Consider the following 14,458-nt stretch of genomic DNA (forward strand, 5'->3'; position numbering starts at 1 on the left):
TGTTTACTTGTCCACTAGGTATTATATTTGTCTTGAGGGGACCTTTTGCCTTCTGTAAAGAACCCTTCATTGTCACTAATAGGAAGATGCAATTTGACACTTTCAGCCCCCCTTTCTCATGCCCTTTTTTCCTTACCTCCTTCGCACCTGGTCCCTCCCTTAAGTACTTCCATCAGGAAATGCAGTGTGTGCAACATCAGGTGTTAGGCTACAGAATTGTGAGCTGGGGATTATTTTCTATTTCTACTATTTTAAAGTCAGAGGCAACAACTAACCTTGTTTTGTCAGTCGGTGGCTTGAGAGGGAACTGTCCCCCGTCAATTGGCACTGTCTACAAAGGGCTTAGTGTCTGTGTGAGAAGATGCTTTGCATTTCTTTAGTCTGTGCAGCATGATAAACCCTTCTAGCGTTTCTATGCATCTGCCGCCTCCTGCACAAAAGTAACATAGGTGGCAGCTTGCAGGGATGCTACAGAATATTTGTCCTATCATGTGGAACTATCCTACAGAGGAAAGGAAAGACACCAGCAGTAAAAGCCAGTGTTTTGACTGTAGAACCACTTTCCAGCCAGTCGGTTAATTCCAGGGTGCTGTTTGTGCAAGAGCTGCATTTCCCCCTTAGCTCATTTAAGTGTGTTGCTTAAGTTTAAAACCCAGTGTGAATCATGCTGCCTTGAACTGGTTTGATTATTTTGCAGGAAATGTGAATCAAAATCCAAACACTCAGAGCATTTCTCAGACAGGTAAGATGTGCTTCTGACTTGGCCAGCATACAGCTCAGGACGCAGGGGAGACAGATAGTGGTGGGGTGAAGGTCTGTGGGCCCAGCAGGTAATGCGTTTTTCTCTTCTCCCAGGGACAGAATTAAAATCCATCAATGATTTCCTGTTTCAGAGTCAGATTGACAATATCAACCTGTTCAAGGTACTGTGAAGATTGTCTTCTGCTAGGACTAAGAGAGGTAAAGTGACTTGCAGCGGGGAGGAGGGGTCATGCAGGAAGCTTATAGCAGAGCTAAGACTAAATCCCAGATATCTGACTTGGTCCTATGCTTTGATCATTACATTAACCTACTTCCTGCTGACTTATCTCCATTTCCCCACTTGGTCTTAAGGGCTTTCCCCACACACCCACTTTGGTTATGGAAGGATGCTAAAGCTGTGTGCTTCTGCTGAGTATAGTCTCAGGCCATAGGCTGTCAGTGAGTGAAGCAGGGTTATATATGTGGGGGCTGTGGCGCTGTCCCCAGGGTTCTCAGAACTAAGCCAAGGAGAGCTTTGCTGGGGCTTTGAACGCGTCTGCTCCCTGCCACACCAGTCCTGTCAGCCTTACGAGCAAGTCCCTTGAGATTCTTCCATTCTTAACCTTGCTTTGCGGGTAATGCTCAGTATGCCTCAGTTCTCCAGAGAGATCTCTGCAGCATCCAGTCCCCCTCACTGGACCCTCACCAAATGTATTAACTCTGCTGTTGCCAGAGTATGCACCAGCCTCTTGGCTCACTGAAGATGCTCTTTCCCTTAGTATACAGCACTGAGAGTGTTCATTAATAAAAACAAGAATAAGTTGATTAATCAATAAGGCTGTGTCTACACTGGCATGAATTTCCGGAACTGCTTAAAACAGAATACTATTCCGTTTTCAGTTTTTCCGGAAAAGGAGCGTTGGCAGGCTGCTTTTCCGGAAAAGCCCTTTTTCCAGAAAAGCATCTGTGGCCAATGTAGGCACGCTTTTCCGGAAAAGCCCTTTTTCCGGAAAAGCATCTGTGGCCAATGTAGACGCGCTTTTCCGGAAAAGAGCCCCGATCGCCATTTTCGCCATCGGGGCTTTTTTCCGGAAAAGATTACTGGGCTGTCTACACTGGCCCTTTTCTGGAACAGTGTTCCGGAATAAGGACTTATGCCCGAGCGGGAGCAGAATAGTTTTTCCGGAATAGCGGCTGATTTTGTACAGTAGAGCGTCGTTGCTTTTCTGGAAATTCAAGGGCCAGTGTAGACAGCTCGCAGCTTATTCCGGAAAAGCGGCTGATTTTCTGGAATAAATGGCCCAGTGTAGACACAGCCTAACAGATTTAAGTGATACTAAGCTCGAGAAAGAGACTGATACAGTTACAAACTAAACAAGTAAAAATACTTTCTCTAGCATTTAAAATTCAACAGTGTACAACTCTGCTCTTAGGCAGTTTCTCCCCTCCAATCAGTATCCCTCCGTTTTCGGCCCACAAGGTTGAAAGATCAACCTTTACAGATTCCAAGAGTGCCAGCCTCTTTTGTTTCATCTGTGATGGGTAACTAAGTGTTCTCTACATTGCAAGGCTTACTGGACTAAAGAGAGGGATTCTTCTGAAGTCTATCCCTAGAGAAAGTTGTCTTCCTCTGCTGTTTTATCTTAACCTGTGCTCTGGTTGACTCCTGTAACTTCCATTGTCTCTAGTCTTCTCTTTCCTGTCTGCCTGGCTCTCTAAAGTAACACGTTCCTTTGTTCTCTTCCAAAGGCATTTCAGGAGTGTATTTCCAGCACACCTACAGAACTCTGTACTTATATCATGAAATAATATTAATAATCTGTGTGTTACCAGTTTTTTACATGATACTGGAAGTGGGGTCACACTCGCCTCTCACCAGCACCACTCTCTGATTGCACGTGCCTGCACTCTCTTTGAGGTGGGTCTTTGGTGACTTGGCCCTCTGGCCGAGTCTCACACAGTCTGCTTGTGAAATAAAAACCCCTTCCAGGAAACACTCCAACAAGAGGACCTGTCCTAGTACCTCTCAGATTGGCCTCTCTGTCCCTGTAGCCCTCTCTGGGCTCAGTCCTGTAGTCTGGCACTCTTTAAAATGGCCTCAGCTTCAGCATTGAGCTATGCTCTAGGGCTCCCTCCCTGGAGGCAATGTCCTTTCCTTCTCGGGACCTTTCAGGCATTAACTCTTCTGCTAGGTCACTAAAAGAGTTCAGTTCCCTTTCTGGGATCCATTGAAGTCCAGACCACTTTCCCAGTGGTTGGGGGCAGCCCAGGCCTGCCCTCTACTCCCCATCCCAACCTAGGGATCTTAAAGGTAGCAGCAGTCTGCTGTGTCCCTTTAACTAAGCTGTGTTGCTGCTAGGATTCCCTGGGCCGCCTCCGCACATTCCTCACTCAGGGCCTTGTCCTGGTTGAGTCTCAGCCAGCAGCCTAGAGTGCCTCCTCTCTCCGGTCTCTACCAATTCTGCTCTGTCTGAGGTCTGGTAGCTCCCTCACCAGCTGCGCTCCTCCAGAACACAACAGAACTACACTGCTCTGCTCTGCAACTCCTTTCATATGGGCCTGGATTGGCTGCTCCCTGCAGGCCTGTGACTGGCTGCATCTCACACTACCGCTCTGGGCAGCTTGAAAAACATTCTGCTGCCCTTTTCAGGGGTGGGGTGTGGCAGGGCTGTGAGATCTTTTTGGCAGTAAGGGAGTGAAGGGCCTAATTCACCCCATCAAATACCCAGTACCTAAATATTCTGACCGCAGTGTGTTGGGTGTGCCCATTGTTAATTGGCATAAAGGGGCTCTTAAAGTCTTCAGGCTCAAAGAACATGCTTACTCTGGACTCTAGCAGGTCATTTAGCTGCAACTGTAATAAAGCACAGCTCATGCGAGGCCATGGTGTGCATCACTCTTGTAGGAGAGACTGGGGAAAGGCAGGGGTGAAGGACAGGATAGTTGTCTAGTGGAGAGAGAGGGATACAGGATGGGAAAGAGGGTTCTGAGTATTAAAGTGCACTCGTCTTTCTCCCACAGGTTCAGCGCTACTGCGAGAAAAGTCTGATCAGCAAAAAGGTATTGTCCCCACTGCTCCGTAACCAGCATGGTAGGACAGTCAGCCTTGTTTAAGTACCAGGGCAGTCTGGCATTTGAAGGGGAGCCTAGCATAGCATAGCAGCTGGGCATGTGGCGACACTCATTATGTGTTCTTCTCATTTATAAAATGGCCCCTGCAGACGTCCCTGACTGTGCTTGGTGTTAGATGTTCACAGTGTTACTGCAGCTAGTAGGCACTGGGAGTGCTAGTCAGTGTTCCTTGTCAACTGAGCACTTGGATGGCCACCCAGGAGAGATTGAGGTGCTTGCCCGCTGATTAGCAGAGCACCCACAGCTCCCATAGCCAGCAGCCTGTATTTCTCACTGGTGCCGCACGTCTGCGCATGCCTTGGTGCACATAACATAATTATTCTACCCATGGATGGAAAACATGAGAAGGATTTCTCACTGGTGCCAGTTCTGCACTGTCTTTTCTGGAACTCTGTAAAACATGCCACCCCTAGTGATTGCATTGTGTGGAAGGGACAAGCACCAGCAGATTTTGATTCAAGGGAGTGAAAAGGTTCTGGCTAGAACTGGGAAGCACTGGGCCATGCCAGACTGCCTGGCTTCTGTGTCACATAGCATGTGGTGAGGGCCTTTGTATGTGATGTGCTGTCAGTGTGCTTGTATCCTTTGTAATTCTGCTATTTATTGGCAGCTTTTTGGATTCGTGGAGAGAGATGGTGCCACCACTGTTGTAAAGACTAACAAGGAAAACCAGAAGATGGCTGGACTGCAGAACTTCCTTCTCACCCTCCATCAGGGGCCTGACAAAGAAGGTGAGTGCAGATGCAGGGTAAAGAGGGGAGGAAGTGAGGTTGTGGAGTTGGCGTCTGTCTGGGACAAGGAGAAGAACCTGGCTTCGGAGCAGTCTCCAGGGTGGGAGACGTGCTGCAGAAACTACCTTAGGGAAGCAAGGGAGGAGTAGGCCTTGAGGAAGGTGAAACCTGGGTTCCTTGCTCTACCTATTCTGTTTGTCAGAGTAGGTGCTATTTACCTGGAAAGATGCGTTCCATTTCTCAGGGAAGTGGAACGTGATCCATAGTATACGCTATAGGTCACCTTAGCACCATGGCTAAACCAGCATAACCGTCTAGGGTAGGTCCAGTGTATTGCAATGGTAGGGGTTTTCTGTCCCTAACCAGAACTCTACTCTCGGAGTAACAGTAGTTAGGTTGATGGAAGCTCTCTTCTATTGACCTAGCTGTGTCTGCATTGGGGTTAGGTTGCCATAGCTTCTGTGCTCAGAAGTGTGGATTTTGCACATCCCTGAGTGCCATCACTTTTTCAACCTGAATTTGAAGTGTAGAGTCTGACTCCTCTGGGAATGGAACCTAAGGTCTGATTGGGTGATTCTCGCCTGCCCCCTTTCTCTTTTGACCTGCAGCTGCTGTTCAGTGCCCTCCTGTGGAGGCTGAGGCTGACCAGCACAAGATGGCATCTCCTCTGATGCAGATTGAAGGATTTCTCTCTGCTCTCACCAATGCAAATCAAGATGGGAGAGTCATCCTCAACCGGCAAGGTACTGGAGAGAAGAGCACTCCAAGAGGCTCAAACAAAGCAGCGTTAAAAGCCACTATCTAGCACAGGGGTGGGCAATAATTTTTAATGGGGAGCCACTCCAAAATTTTGGCAAGTGGTCAAGGACCACACTTCTGTGAAGGGGGTATTCAGTCTGGGCTGGAGGTTGGGTGTAGAAGGGAACTTGAGATAGGGGACTGGGGTGCAAGAGGGAGTGAGGGGTCTGAGAGAGTTTGGGTGAAGGAGGGGGCTGTGATCTGGGACAGGGGATTGGGGTGCATAGTCTAGTAGAGGGAATGGATGCAGGAAAGGATTTTGGCCTGGGGGAGGGGCTTTTGGAGGGGGTGCAAGGTCTGGGAGGGAGTTGTGACCTGGGAAAAGGGGTACAGAGAGTTTGGGTGGTGGCCTGGGGCAGGTAGTCAGAGAGGAGAGAGGGGCTGGAGGGCCAGGGGCAGACTCTGGCTGGGAGGTGCTTACCTGCAGAAATCTGAGTCAGACTGTCTGCTGAAGGCTGCTGCTGCTCTGTGTGACTCCGCTCCAGACATGAGCGGGAGAGAAGGAGACGCCTTCTCACACTGCCCCTGCTCCCAGCAAAAATTTTCAGCTCCTATTGTCCGGAAATTGAAAGAATAGCCAGTGGGAGCTGAGATTTTGCTGGGGGACCAGAACAGCAGGAGACATCTCCCTCCCCAGCTGTCCAGAGTGGAGAGCAGCTGGCTTTTTAAAGTGTGAGCCGCTCCCTACCTAGGGGTTTTGGCAAGGTGGCCGTGGGCCGGATCCGGTGACTTGGTGGGCCCAATCCAGCCCGCTGGCAGCCCCTTGCCCACCCCTGAGCTAGAACCTACTCACCTCACTGATGGGAGACCTAGAAATGCAAATATAATTAGATTGTTTGATTACACTGTAGAAGACTGGACTGTCTCTTCCTGCGCACAGCACCATGGGTCCTGGGGGCAACATAAATAATTGGTGCCAGCTGAAGAGCCGAGCTGGAATGTGTCACTTCTGCTGTTGTTCCCAGAGATGAGCATTCTGTGTAGGGTTCCCATAAAGCTCCAGAAGAAACCTTGCCAGAGTCATCCACTTGACATTGGATCTGGACATCCAAACAATTACTCCTGGGGGAATTCTGTGCCACCATGCAATGCAGAATTTGCACTGAATTAATGTTCTATGCATAATTTATTTTTCCCCCATGCAGAAATGGGCTGCTGAGCTGTGGGCTTCCTCTAGGGGCCATTGGATCTGGCAGAGCCCAGCTCCCCAGCCTCAAATAAAAAATACTACTGGGGGTGACAGAGTGGTGGAGGTTCAGGCTTTTTCTCCTTCTGGGGAATAGCAGGTGCAGATGTCTAGGCTGGAGGGTGCTCCATGGCTGGGTTTTTTGGGGGGGAAGGAGGCCTGAGCAGCAAGGGCTCTGTGGCAGGACTCTGCATGGGGGGTATTGGTGTCTGGGCTGGGGCCCTGTGGCTGAGCTTTGTGGGGGAGAGAGTGTAGATGACTTTCCTACCCCCCCTCCCCGCTGGGCTCTGGGGATAGGGGCAGAGAATCAGGAACTGAATTGTCATTGGGGTTTAAGTGTACTCCGTGGGGATTTTTTTGTGTCTGTTATAGACATACTTGCTGACATGTATTTTGAAATAAATTACCAAAATAATTTAAACTGGAGTGATCATCTAGTGTTACATAAAATACGCAGAATTTTAAAATATTTTGTGCAGAATTCCCCCAGGTCTAAATCATTTAGATAGGAGCAGAGTGCTGCAGGGCCTGCTTTGAATGTGGGATTTCCTCTGCTGTTAATCATAGGTGTTTTGTCTGTCTGTCATCTTCACCCAGGCACTGTAGCTCAGAGCAGCCTCAAATTCCTCTTGCTGAATCCAGCTGTACATTTTGCCAAGGTGCTGCAGGAATGTCGTGCTGTGATCATCGCAGGGGGCACCATGCAGCCGGTGAGGGAGCAAGGTTGCATCTTTAAGATCTAATTGGTTTATCTGGCACCTGCTGCCAATCCATAGGCAGCAGTGTGGGGAGATGGATATTTGCTGTAATTGGGATGATTTAAAATACACTAATGAACAGCTAAGCAACACTAGAACCATGTATTCCCACCCCATTTTAGCATGTTTCTCCATGCTGTTGCCATTGCAGTGATCCGGCTGAGGATAAGGATCAGTTTTCCCATCCTCTGAGCTGCGGGGAAAAGGTGGCAGTCTCTCTGCATATTAGTGTGAGGCCTAGGGACTTTGTGTTTTGCTTTCCCTTCTTTTATTGCTTTTTATTGCATCTCTCAGCAGTCACAGGAAAGCACTGTAGGCACTAAGCAAGTCCCATTGATCCGTTTCTGTGAGGTAGCTACATGATCAGCAATTCCTGATGGTACAAGACTAGCACAGCCCCTCTCCCTCAAAGGCTGTCCATTTTGAACTTCTAGCAATGGGAACGTTAATACCCCCATTGCTGTGCCAGGAGGTTACTCACCCAAACACTTGCAGACATTTTAACCCCTCGGAGTGATGTCTCCATTCTGTCTGCCTGGCCGTGGCTTACGATCTCCCTTCCTTTATCCAAAGGGGCGATGTCCTTGGCCAAGTCTCCCAGCCCTCCAGACACCTGGTTGTGTGGTCTGATCCAGTCCCTCAGGCTGAGTGCAGCTCAAAACTAGCACTGGATAGAAATCCTCTCACTGACTTAATAATACTGATCTTGCCAGAAAGACCTTCCAGAAACATCAGGATTTCAGTAACGTCACAGTAGCACAACCCATCCGTGTTAGGCTTTGTCTACCCCTCTTCCCATGGTATGCAGGTGTATACAACGACAGCACATTCCTGTTTCCTTCCTGCTGTACACCTGTGGGAGGGGGGGGCCACAGCAGTTCTGTTAGGTAATTGTTTATGACAGATATTCCAGTTAGCTAATCTAACTTTACTGAAGCTCAGTTGTTTCTGTTGGGTGAGCGTAAGCCACTAGCATGGTCACACCAGAGGAGAGCGAGTGGCTCCTATGCTGCAGCTCTCAGTAGGGAAAGCCATGTGGAGAGACAAGGGACTAAGACTCTAGGGGAGTGTCTAAATTGTAGGGTGTCTAAATTCTAGCCTGTGCCAGTTGACTTGGGCTTGAGGGGGGCTCGGGCTAAGAGGCTGTCCAGGTGCAGTGTAGACATTTGGGCTCAAGCTCGGCAAAGGGTCTGAGTTTCGGCTGCAATCTGAGCCCCATCACCTACACCACGATATAATAGCCTGAGCCGCGGGTTCTAAGTGCAGCATAGACATATCCTAAGGGGCTCTAGTAGGTTTGGTGCCTGCAGTGACTAACGTGTCCTATTTTGCTGTTATGGAAACTAATAACAGAAGGGAGGGTACTGGCTGTAGGGCCTCTGTGTCCAGTGAAACAGGGATTATCCTTTGATATCCCTCTAGGAAAGTCACAACTTACCCACCCCTCAAAGCGTGGTTTAGTCACAATTCTCCTCTGGCATGAGCCTGGCTTGGGGGAGATCTGGAATCTTGGCATCCCAGCATGAGGGGCTTCCATGTGAGAAATCCAGTTGCTGTAGCGACCCTGTGGGATGTGCCCCTATGCACTGCAGGGGTAACCCACGGAGACTGTGGTACCCAGTTATCCATCTTCCCCCGCCATAACTAGCCAGCCTCAGGGAAGGTATTGAGTCTGGTGCCCATAAATGGTAAGGCAGGAGAGTAGAAGAGGGGTGCTGTGGTACTAGAGAGAGGCCCCTGATCAGAGGCAGACCAGAGCTTTGTGGAAAAAGAGCATGGCACAGATAGGATGAGGCTGTTGGACCACAGGGTGGCGCTCCTGCTCTGCACCTACTAGCACTGGCCATAGGAAGCAGTGGGGGGGACTGGCTGCGGCTTTAGCCCATGCTTTGTGGGTTTTCTGCTTTCCTACCTAGAAACAAATGGCTCCCCTGCCCGGCAGAGGGTCCTGCCTCAGGGCCTGGGAAATGTTAATTGCAGCGTGGAATGGGGCAGCTGTGCTGGCCATGGAATTGCAGCATTTACCTGCTAATGAGCATCGCTCTGGGTACTGCTTTGGTTTCAGGCCAGAGCTGCACCTACCATATTACTGTGTCCGTTCATTCCTCTATGTGCCCTTGTGTTTATGGGTCTTAGAGGCACCAAGTATCCAGCACATCTCTTCCCTCTGTCCTTTTCCCCAATCGTTGGCTTGACTCCTCCTCCACCCTTGCATCTGGCCCTCCCAGCCCTGTGCTTTGTGCTGATTGCAGCCCTTCCCCATCCTTGATGAGAGCACTTGGGCGTTGCTGATTCTCCTTTGCTCTCGGTTTGTAGGTGTCTGATTTCCGAGAACAGTTGCTGTCCTGTGCTGTGGGTGCTGACAGGGTGGTGGTGTTCTCCTGTGGTAAGTGTCTGGTCACATGCTCTCTCTCTGGCTGGGCCCTGAGTTTGGGTGTTCAGGCAGGTGCCACTGACTTTGTTTGCCAGCTCCTTCTAGTTACCAGACATCCTGCCTGGAAATCACAGCAGCAGAGGGGAACCAATTTCCATTTTGCCTCTGGCTGACAGTGCACCTTTCTCCTCTGCCCCAGAGAGAACAGGCAGGAAATTATTCAAGCCAGGTTAAGGCTGGTGTGATCCATGACAAGGCATTGAAGGACTTGTGCTTGCACTCCCTGAGACCGAGAGAGATCAGTGTGCACGTTTGCTGCCAAGAGCATATGACCCCGTCGCAGGGGCCTTGCTGTTAGCTTGCACATCTGTAGCTTTTATTCCATCTACTTGTTTGTCATCAGGACATGTGATTCCTCCAGAGAACATTTTGCCAATAATCCTCTGCAGCGGTCCATCCAACCAGCAGCTAGAGTTCACCTATCAGAAGAGAGATCTGCCTCAGATGGTCAGCACGTCTGTTTCGTTCTTAAGCTACATGGTCTGATGGTTCAAGGGAAAGTTTTGTGTGCAGAGCAGGGGATTCTGCTGGGCTCTGAGGTGGGAAAAATAAGTCCAGAGGGGAGTGCCGGTTGGCAGGGGAGTGGTCCACTTCTGGAGGGGCTCCAGGCCAGGCATGCTGATGGCGGTCTGTTTTTGTTAAACCATTTTAAGGGAGTTCAGTGCTAGCGAAAGTTGGTGACTGGATAGACAGCACTGACGGTGGCAGCCTTTGAGTGAGACGTCAGTCCTCTGACCTATTCAGTCCTTAGCTAACTCTGCTCATGGATAGCTCTCCCCATCGCCCCCGGTGTGTGAAGCAGACATCTATTCACTGGGAAATGGATTGAGACCTGCTAGCTCATGTCATAGAAGCACCAAACAGCCACTGCTTTACAATGACTCTGGGGACTACGGCTTGCCAGGGGCGAGCAAGGAGTGAAAGGGAGCCTGTTCATTTGCAGGCCCCAAAGCCAACTTTTAGGCCACTGTTGGTGAGCTGGCACAGCTTTATTGATTCTCTGTGGTTGGTCACGAGTGTTCTAAGGCTTGTGGTGGGAGGAATTTATACTCCAGCTCAGGGACGGGGCAGCAGAATTAGACCCGTGTTTGCTGGGGCTTGCCATGATACTGCCATGCCTTTCTCTACTCACAGATGGATGAGATGGGCCGAATCCTTGGTAACCTGTGCAATGTGGTCCCTGGGGGCGTGGTGTGCTTCTTCCCCTCCTATGAGTACGAGAAGCAGGTGTATCTGCACTGGGAGAGGACAGGGCTGCTCACCCGCTTGGTGACCAAGAAGAAGGTAATTGCATAACTGAGGAGGGTTGTTACTGTAAACGGGAGGTTTAAAAGTCCAGCAACTATCTCTGCATTAGAGGCCTTGACTCTCTCTCCAAATTGTTCTTGTATCCTGCACAGCAGAGCGGAGAGGGTGTTTATCCAGCCAGTCCCTCCAGTAATGAATAAATGATACACCTCCCACGCAGCTGATCGCTGAGCTGGGATCTAAATTAGATTAAATGCTGTTACATGGCACCTGTAAGTGTAGAGATGGTCTTCATCTGCAGTAGGCAGCCTACATTGCTCTCTGATACCCTTGCTTTGAGGGGCAGGTTATTAAGGTCTTACAGAGGATTTGCTTTCCCCAGACTTGGCTGCACATCCCCTGTCCAGGGAATAGTGTGACTGACTCAGGCTCAGCTATATGCTGCCAGTTACACACAAGCTTTCAGCTCATAGTAGGTCTATTGGGAGGATGAATGGGTCTTCTGGTTAAAGCGCAGGGCTAAGAATAAAGACTTCCATGTTCTGTTCTTGATTGTGTCTGTCACTGTAACCTTGGCTAAGTCACTTAATCAATTTGCCCCTTCCATAGAATGGGGATGATTCTTGCCTATGTCTCGGATCTGTGAGCATGGTACAAATTGTGTGAAACTGAACAGAAGAAAAGTGGCTAAATATCAGGAAACCTTTCAAACAGGGAACTCTGATAGGGAAGTTTTTGGAAGCTGTATTGCTTGTGCAGTTAAAGCTGGAAAAAACAATCCTCAGAAAGCTGTGTGATGGGAAACAGACTGGTGCAGCTCCCCCAGGTGTTGAACTGTCAATAACCTCACCTTTCTATACCACTGCTTCCCCTCCTCCCATTTCAATTCTAATCTCTCTTGGCAGAGACTCTCTTACAATGTTAGTTCAGCACATTAGCACAGATGGGCCTTAATCACACCTGAGGCCTTGAGGTGCTATAGTTACATAATTATTATACTAGCACGAGATCTCTTCCAGCTTTATTTTACTTTCCTGCTACATTGTTCAGGCACTTTTACCTGAATTCCCAACGTTTCATTCCCCCTCCTCCTTTTTCATCCCCTTGGAGTTTCTTTCCACTCCTCAAAGAGCAAAGATCTGTGAGCAAGAACCCATGAAGGCAAAACCCTGGTTAACATCTCAGTAACTGGAAATATGTCCAAGTCACTCATGGCCATCACTGCTTCTACTCTGGATTTGCTAGATCCCACAGGTGCTGAGCAGGGTAATATTAGGATGTGTCTGCATTGCGAATCCAGCATTCATAGTTGCACAGCATGTAGAGATCAATGGTAACATACCTCTAGGCCCCTCTCTCAATACTTTTTGAAATGGCATGATTAAATCTAGTCTCTTCCTGCTGAAACTTATGCTTTGTGCTTGTGACAGATATTTCAAGAGCCCAAGAGAGCTAACCAGGTGGAGCAAGTGCTGGCAGAGTACGCCAAGTGCATAAAGGTAAGCGGGGTTGGCAGGCTGCTGGACATTTATTACCTCATAATGCAAGAGAGTGTTTCTAAAAGTGTTGTGGGTGGTTAATGTGCTCTGTCCAGTGCCGACTGATCACTGTAATGCCAACGCACAGAAATTTCCCTGGCTTCAGTTTCTCATGAGTCATTGGGGTTCTTTTGTGCAGCGCTGCAGCCAGGTGAGAGGCCAGGTGACGGGGGCCTTGCTCTTTTCTGTGGTTGGAGGGAAAATGAGTGAAGGAATCAATTTCTCTGATGACTTGGGAAGGTAAGAAATATCTGGTTTGCTATCTCCTAAGGTGGTATCAGACCACACCTCTCTGCTGACGTGGGTGGGAGACCTTCAAGTAAACCTCAGGTGTGCAGGCAGGAATTGGTGTGATCAGGTCAGGGCTGAGAGCACGGTGCCCAGCACAGTGTCAGGAAACACTGTGAGCCTGAAGACAAGCATGAAGCAGACACACTCAACCGTTGTGGTCATGCAATATCCTAGAGCAGCCATGGCCAACCCGTGGCTTGTGAGCCGCATGCGGCTCTTGACCCTTCTCATGCCGCTCCTGTGCGCCCCCTCAATGGCCCCTGCTCCCCACCGGCTTCCCTGTGCTTGCTGGGTTGGAGATGAGGGGCTTTAAAAATGGCACCCAAGATGGTGGCTGTCTTAAAGGGAAAGCCTCCTTTAAAAAAAAAAAATTAAATATTTTTGTTTTTGCTCGATTAATTCTGTTGTGGGAGGCTTTTTTTTTTTTTTCCCGGCCACTGTCTTAGCTCTCGTTGTTAAATGGGTTGGCCACCCTTGTCCTAGAGCGCTTTTCACAGGCCACTGCTCTGCGGCCCACTACGTGGGATGAATCCCCACTCTGGCTCCCTCAATTCCCATGCCATGTATGGCTGTGCACTGTTGCTGTCGCTGTCATGCCAGAGTTGATTGCATTGCAGTGATAACACCTTCTAATCTAGTATTCCTGTCCGTTATTTAGGATGAGATGGTATGTAACTCTGAGAAAGCACTAACTGTTTGTGTGTGTGTGTGTGTGTCCTTCCATTTCCAGGTGTGTTGTTATGGTGGGCATGCCTTACCCCAACATCAAATCCCCAGAACTCCAGGAGAAAATGGCCTATCTTGATAAAACAATGGTAAGAGAAATGCCCCAACACCTATTTCAGTCTTTGTTCTTTCTGATTCCTGTTGAGAATTACCAAGTTGGCGCTCTCTGTGCCTGTCAGTCACTCTGGGGTGAGAGATTTCCTGGGCTCTTTGTGTGTGTGTGTGGGGGGGGGGGGGGGGGGGCAGGGATAATGGATTAAGCAGGGCTAGATCTGTAGCGATGACCATGTTGAGAGATGGAGAAGTGCATTCCCAGCTCACTGTTGTTTTCCTAGTGCCTCTGAAACCCTGGGGGTTGTCATTGATGCTACCTTCCCCCTCAGATGCCCTGAAGCTGGTTAGTTTTGACTGTCCCTCTCACACTTCAGCTGTGCTTTCCTTGTTCTGGCATGTGAGTAAGTTCCCATCACTTTGTAGTGCCCCTTGAGGTCCCTTCTTTATTACGAGTACCTGGGGCCTACATGGCAGCATCAGTCCCTAAGCTAGTTAGGAGACAGCAGCAGAGGCAAAGAATGTATAACCTCTCTAAGTGCCTGACTTCTGCACTCCTGATTAGAGCTGCACATGCCTTCTACTGAGGCTCATTACTCTCTTCTAGCCAAGAACGGTGAGCCAGCCGCCTAGCAAAATGCTGATTGAAAATCTCTGCATGAAAGCAGTCAACCAGTCAATAGGTAAGATGGCATCTTTCATGGGGTGGGGAGGAGTACGGAGAGAGCAGTCAAAGGTAGCGAGGGTCGAGGAATAGGCAGACTGGAATGGGTGGGGAGGAGCTGCAGAGGAGTCTCTTATGGGACACAAAGTGTTGGGAAGAA

The 14,458-nt window shown here is 49.3% G+C and overlaps 1 protein-coding gene across 3 annotated transcripts in view; it reads left to right on the plus strand.

Moving 5' to 3' along the window:
- DDX11 (DEAD/H-box helicase 11) overlaps nt 1–14,458 on the plus strand; it is a 63,310-nt gene that overhangs the window by 47,298 nt on the left and 1,554 nt on the right. For all 3 annotated transcript variants that reach the window (XM_075940737.2, XM_075940727.2, XM_075940743.2), the window contains exons 13-25: nt 698–742; nt 856–923; nt 3,763–3,801; nt 4,484–4,604; nt 5,213–5,347; nt 7,186–7,298; nt 9,663–9,732; nt 10,124–10,227; nt 10,915–11,064; nt 12,459–12,527; nt 12,706–12,806; nt 13,588–13,672; nt 14,242–14,317. In XM_075940737.2, coding sequence (XP_075796852.2) covers nt 698–742; nt 856–923; nt 3,763–3,801; nt 4,484–4,604; nt 5,213–5,347; nt 7,186–7,298; nt 9,663–9,732; nt 10,124–10,227; nt 10,915–11,064; nt 12,459–12,527; nt 12,706–12,806; nt 13,588–13,672; nt 14,242–14,317 — 1,176 coding nt within the window. The remainder of the gene's footprint in view (nt 1–697; nt 743–855; nt 924–3,762; nt 3,802–4,483; nt 4,605–5,212; nt 5,348–7,185; nt 7,299–9,662; nt 9,733–10,123; nt 10,228–10,914; nt 11,065–12,458; nt 12,528–12,705; nt 12,807–13,587; nt 13,673–14,241; nt 14,318–14,458) is intronic.

Source organism: Pelodiscus sinensis, chromosome 1, assembly GCF_052426305.1.
Source record: "Pelodiscus sinensis isolate ZL-2025 chromosome 1, ASM5242630v1, whole genome shotgun sequence".
NCBI lineage: Eukaryota > Metazoa > Chordata > Testudines > Trionychidae > Pelodiscus > Pelodiscus sinensis.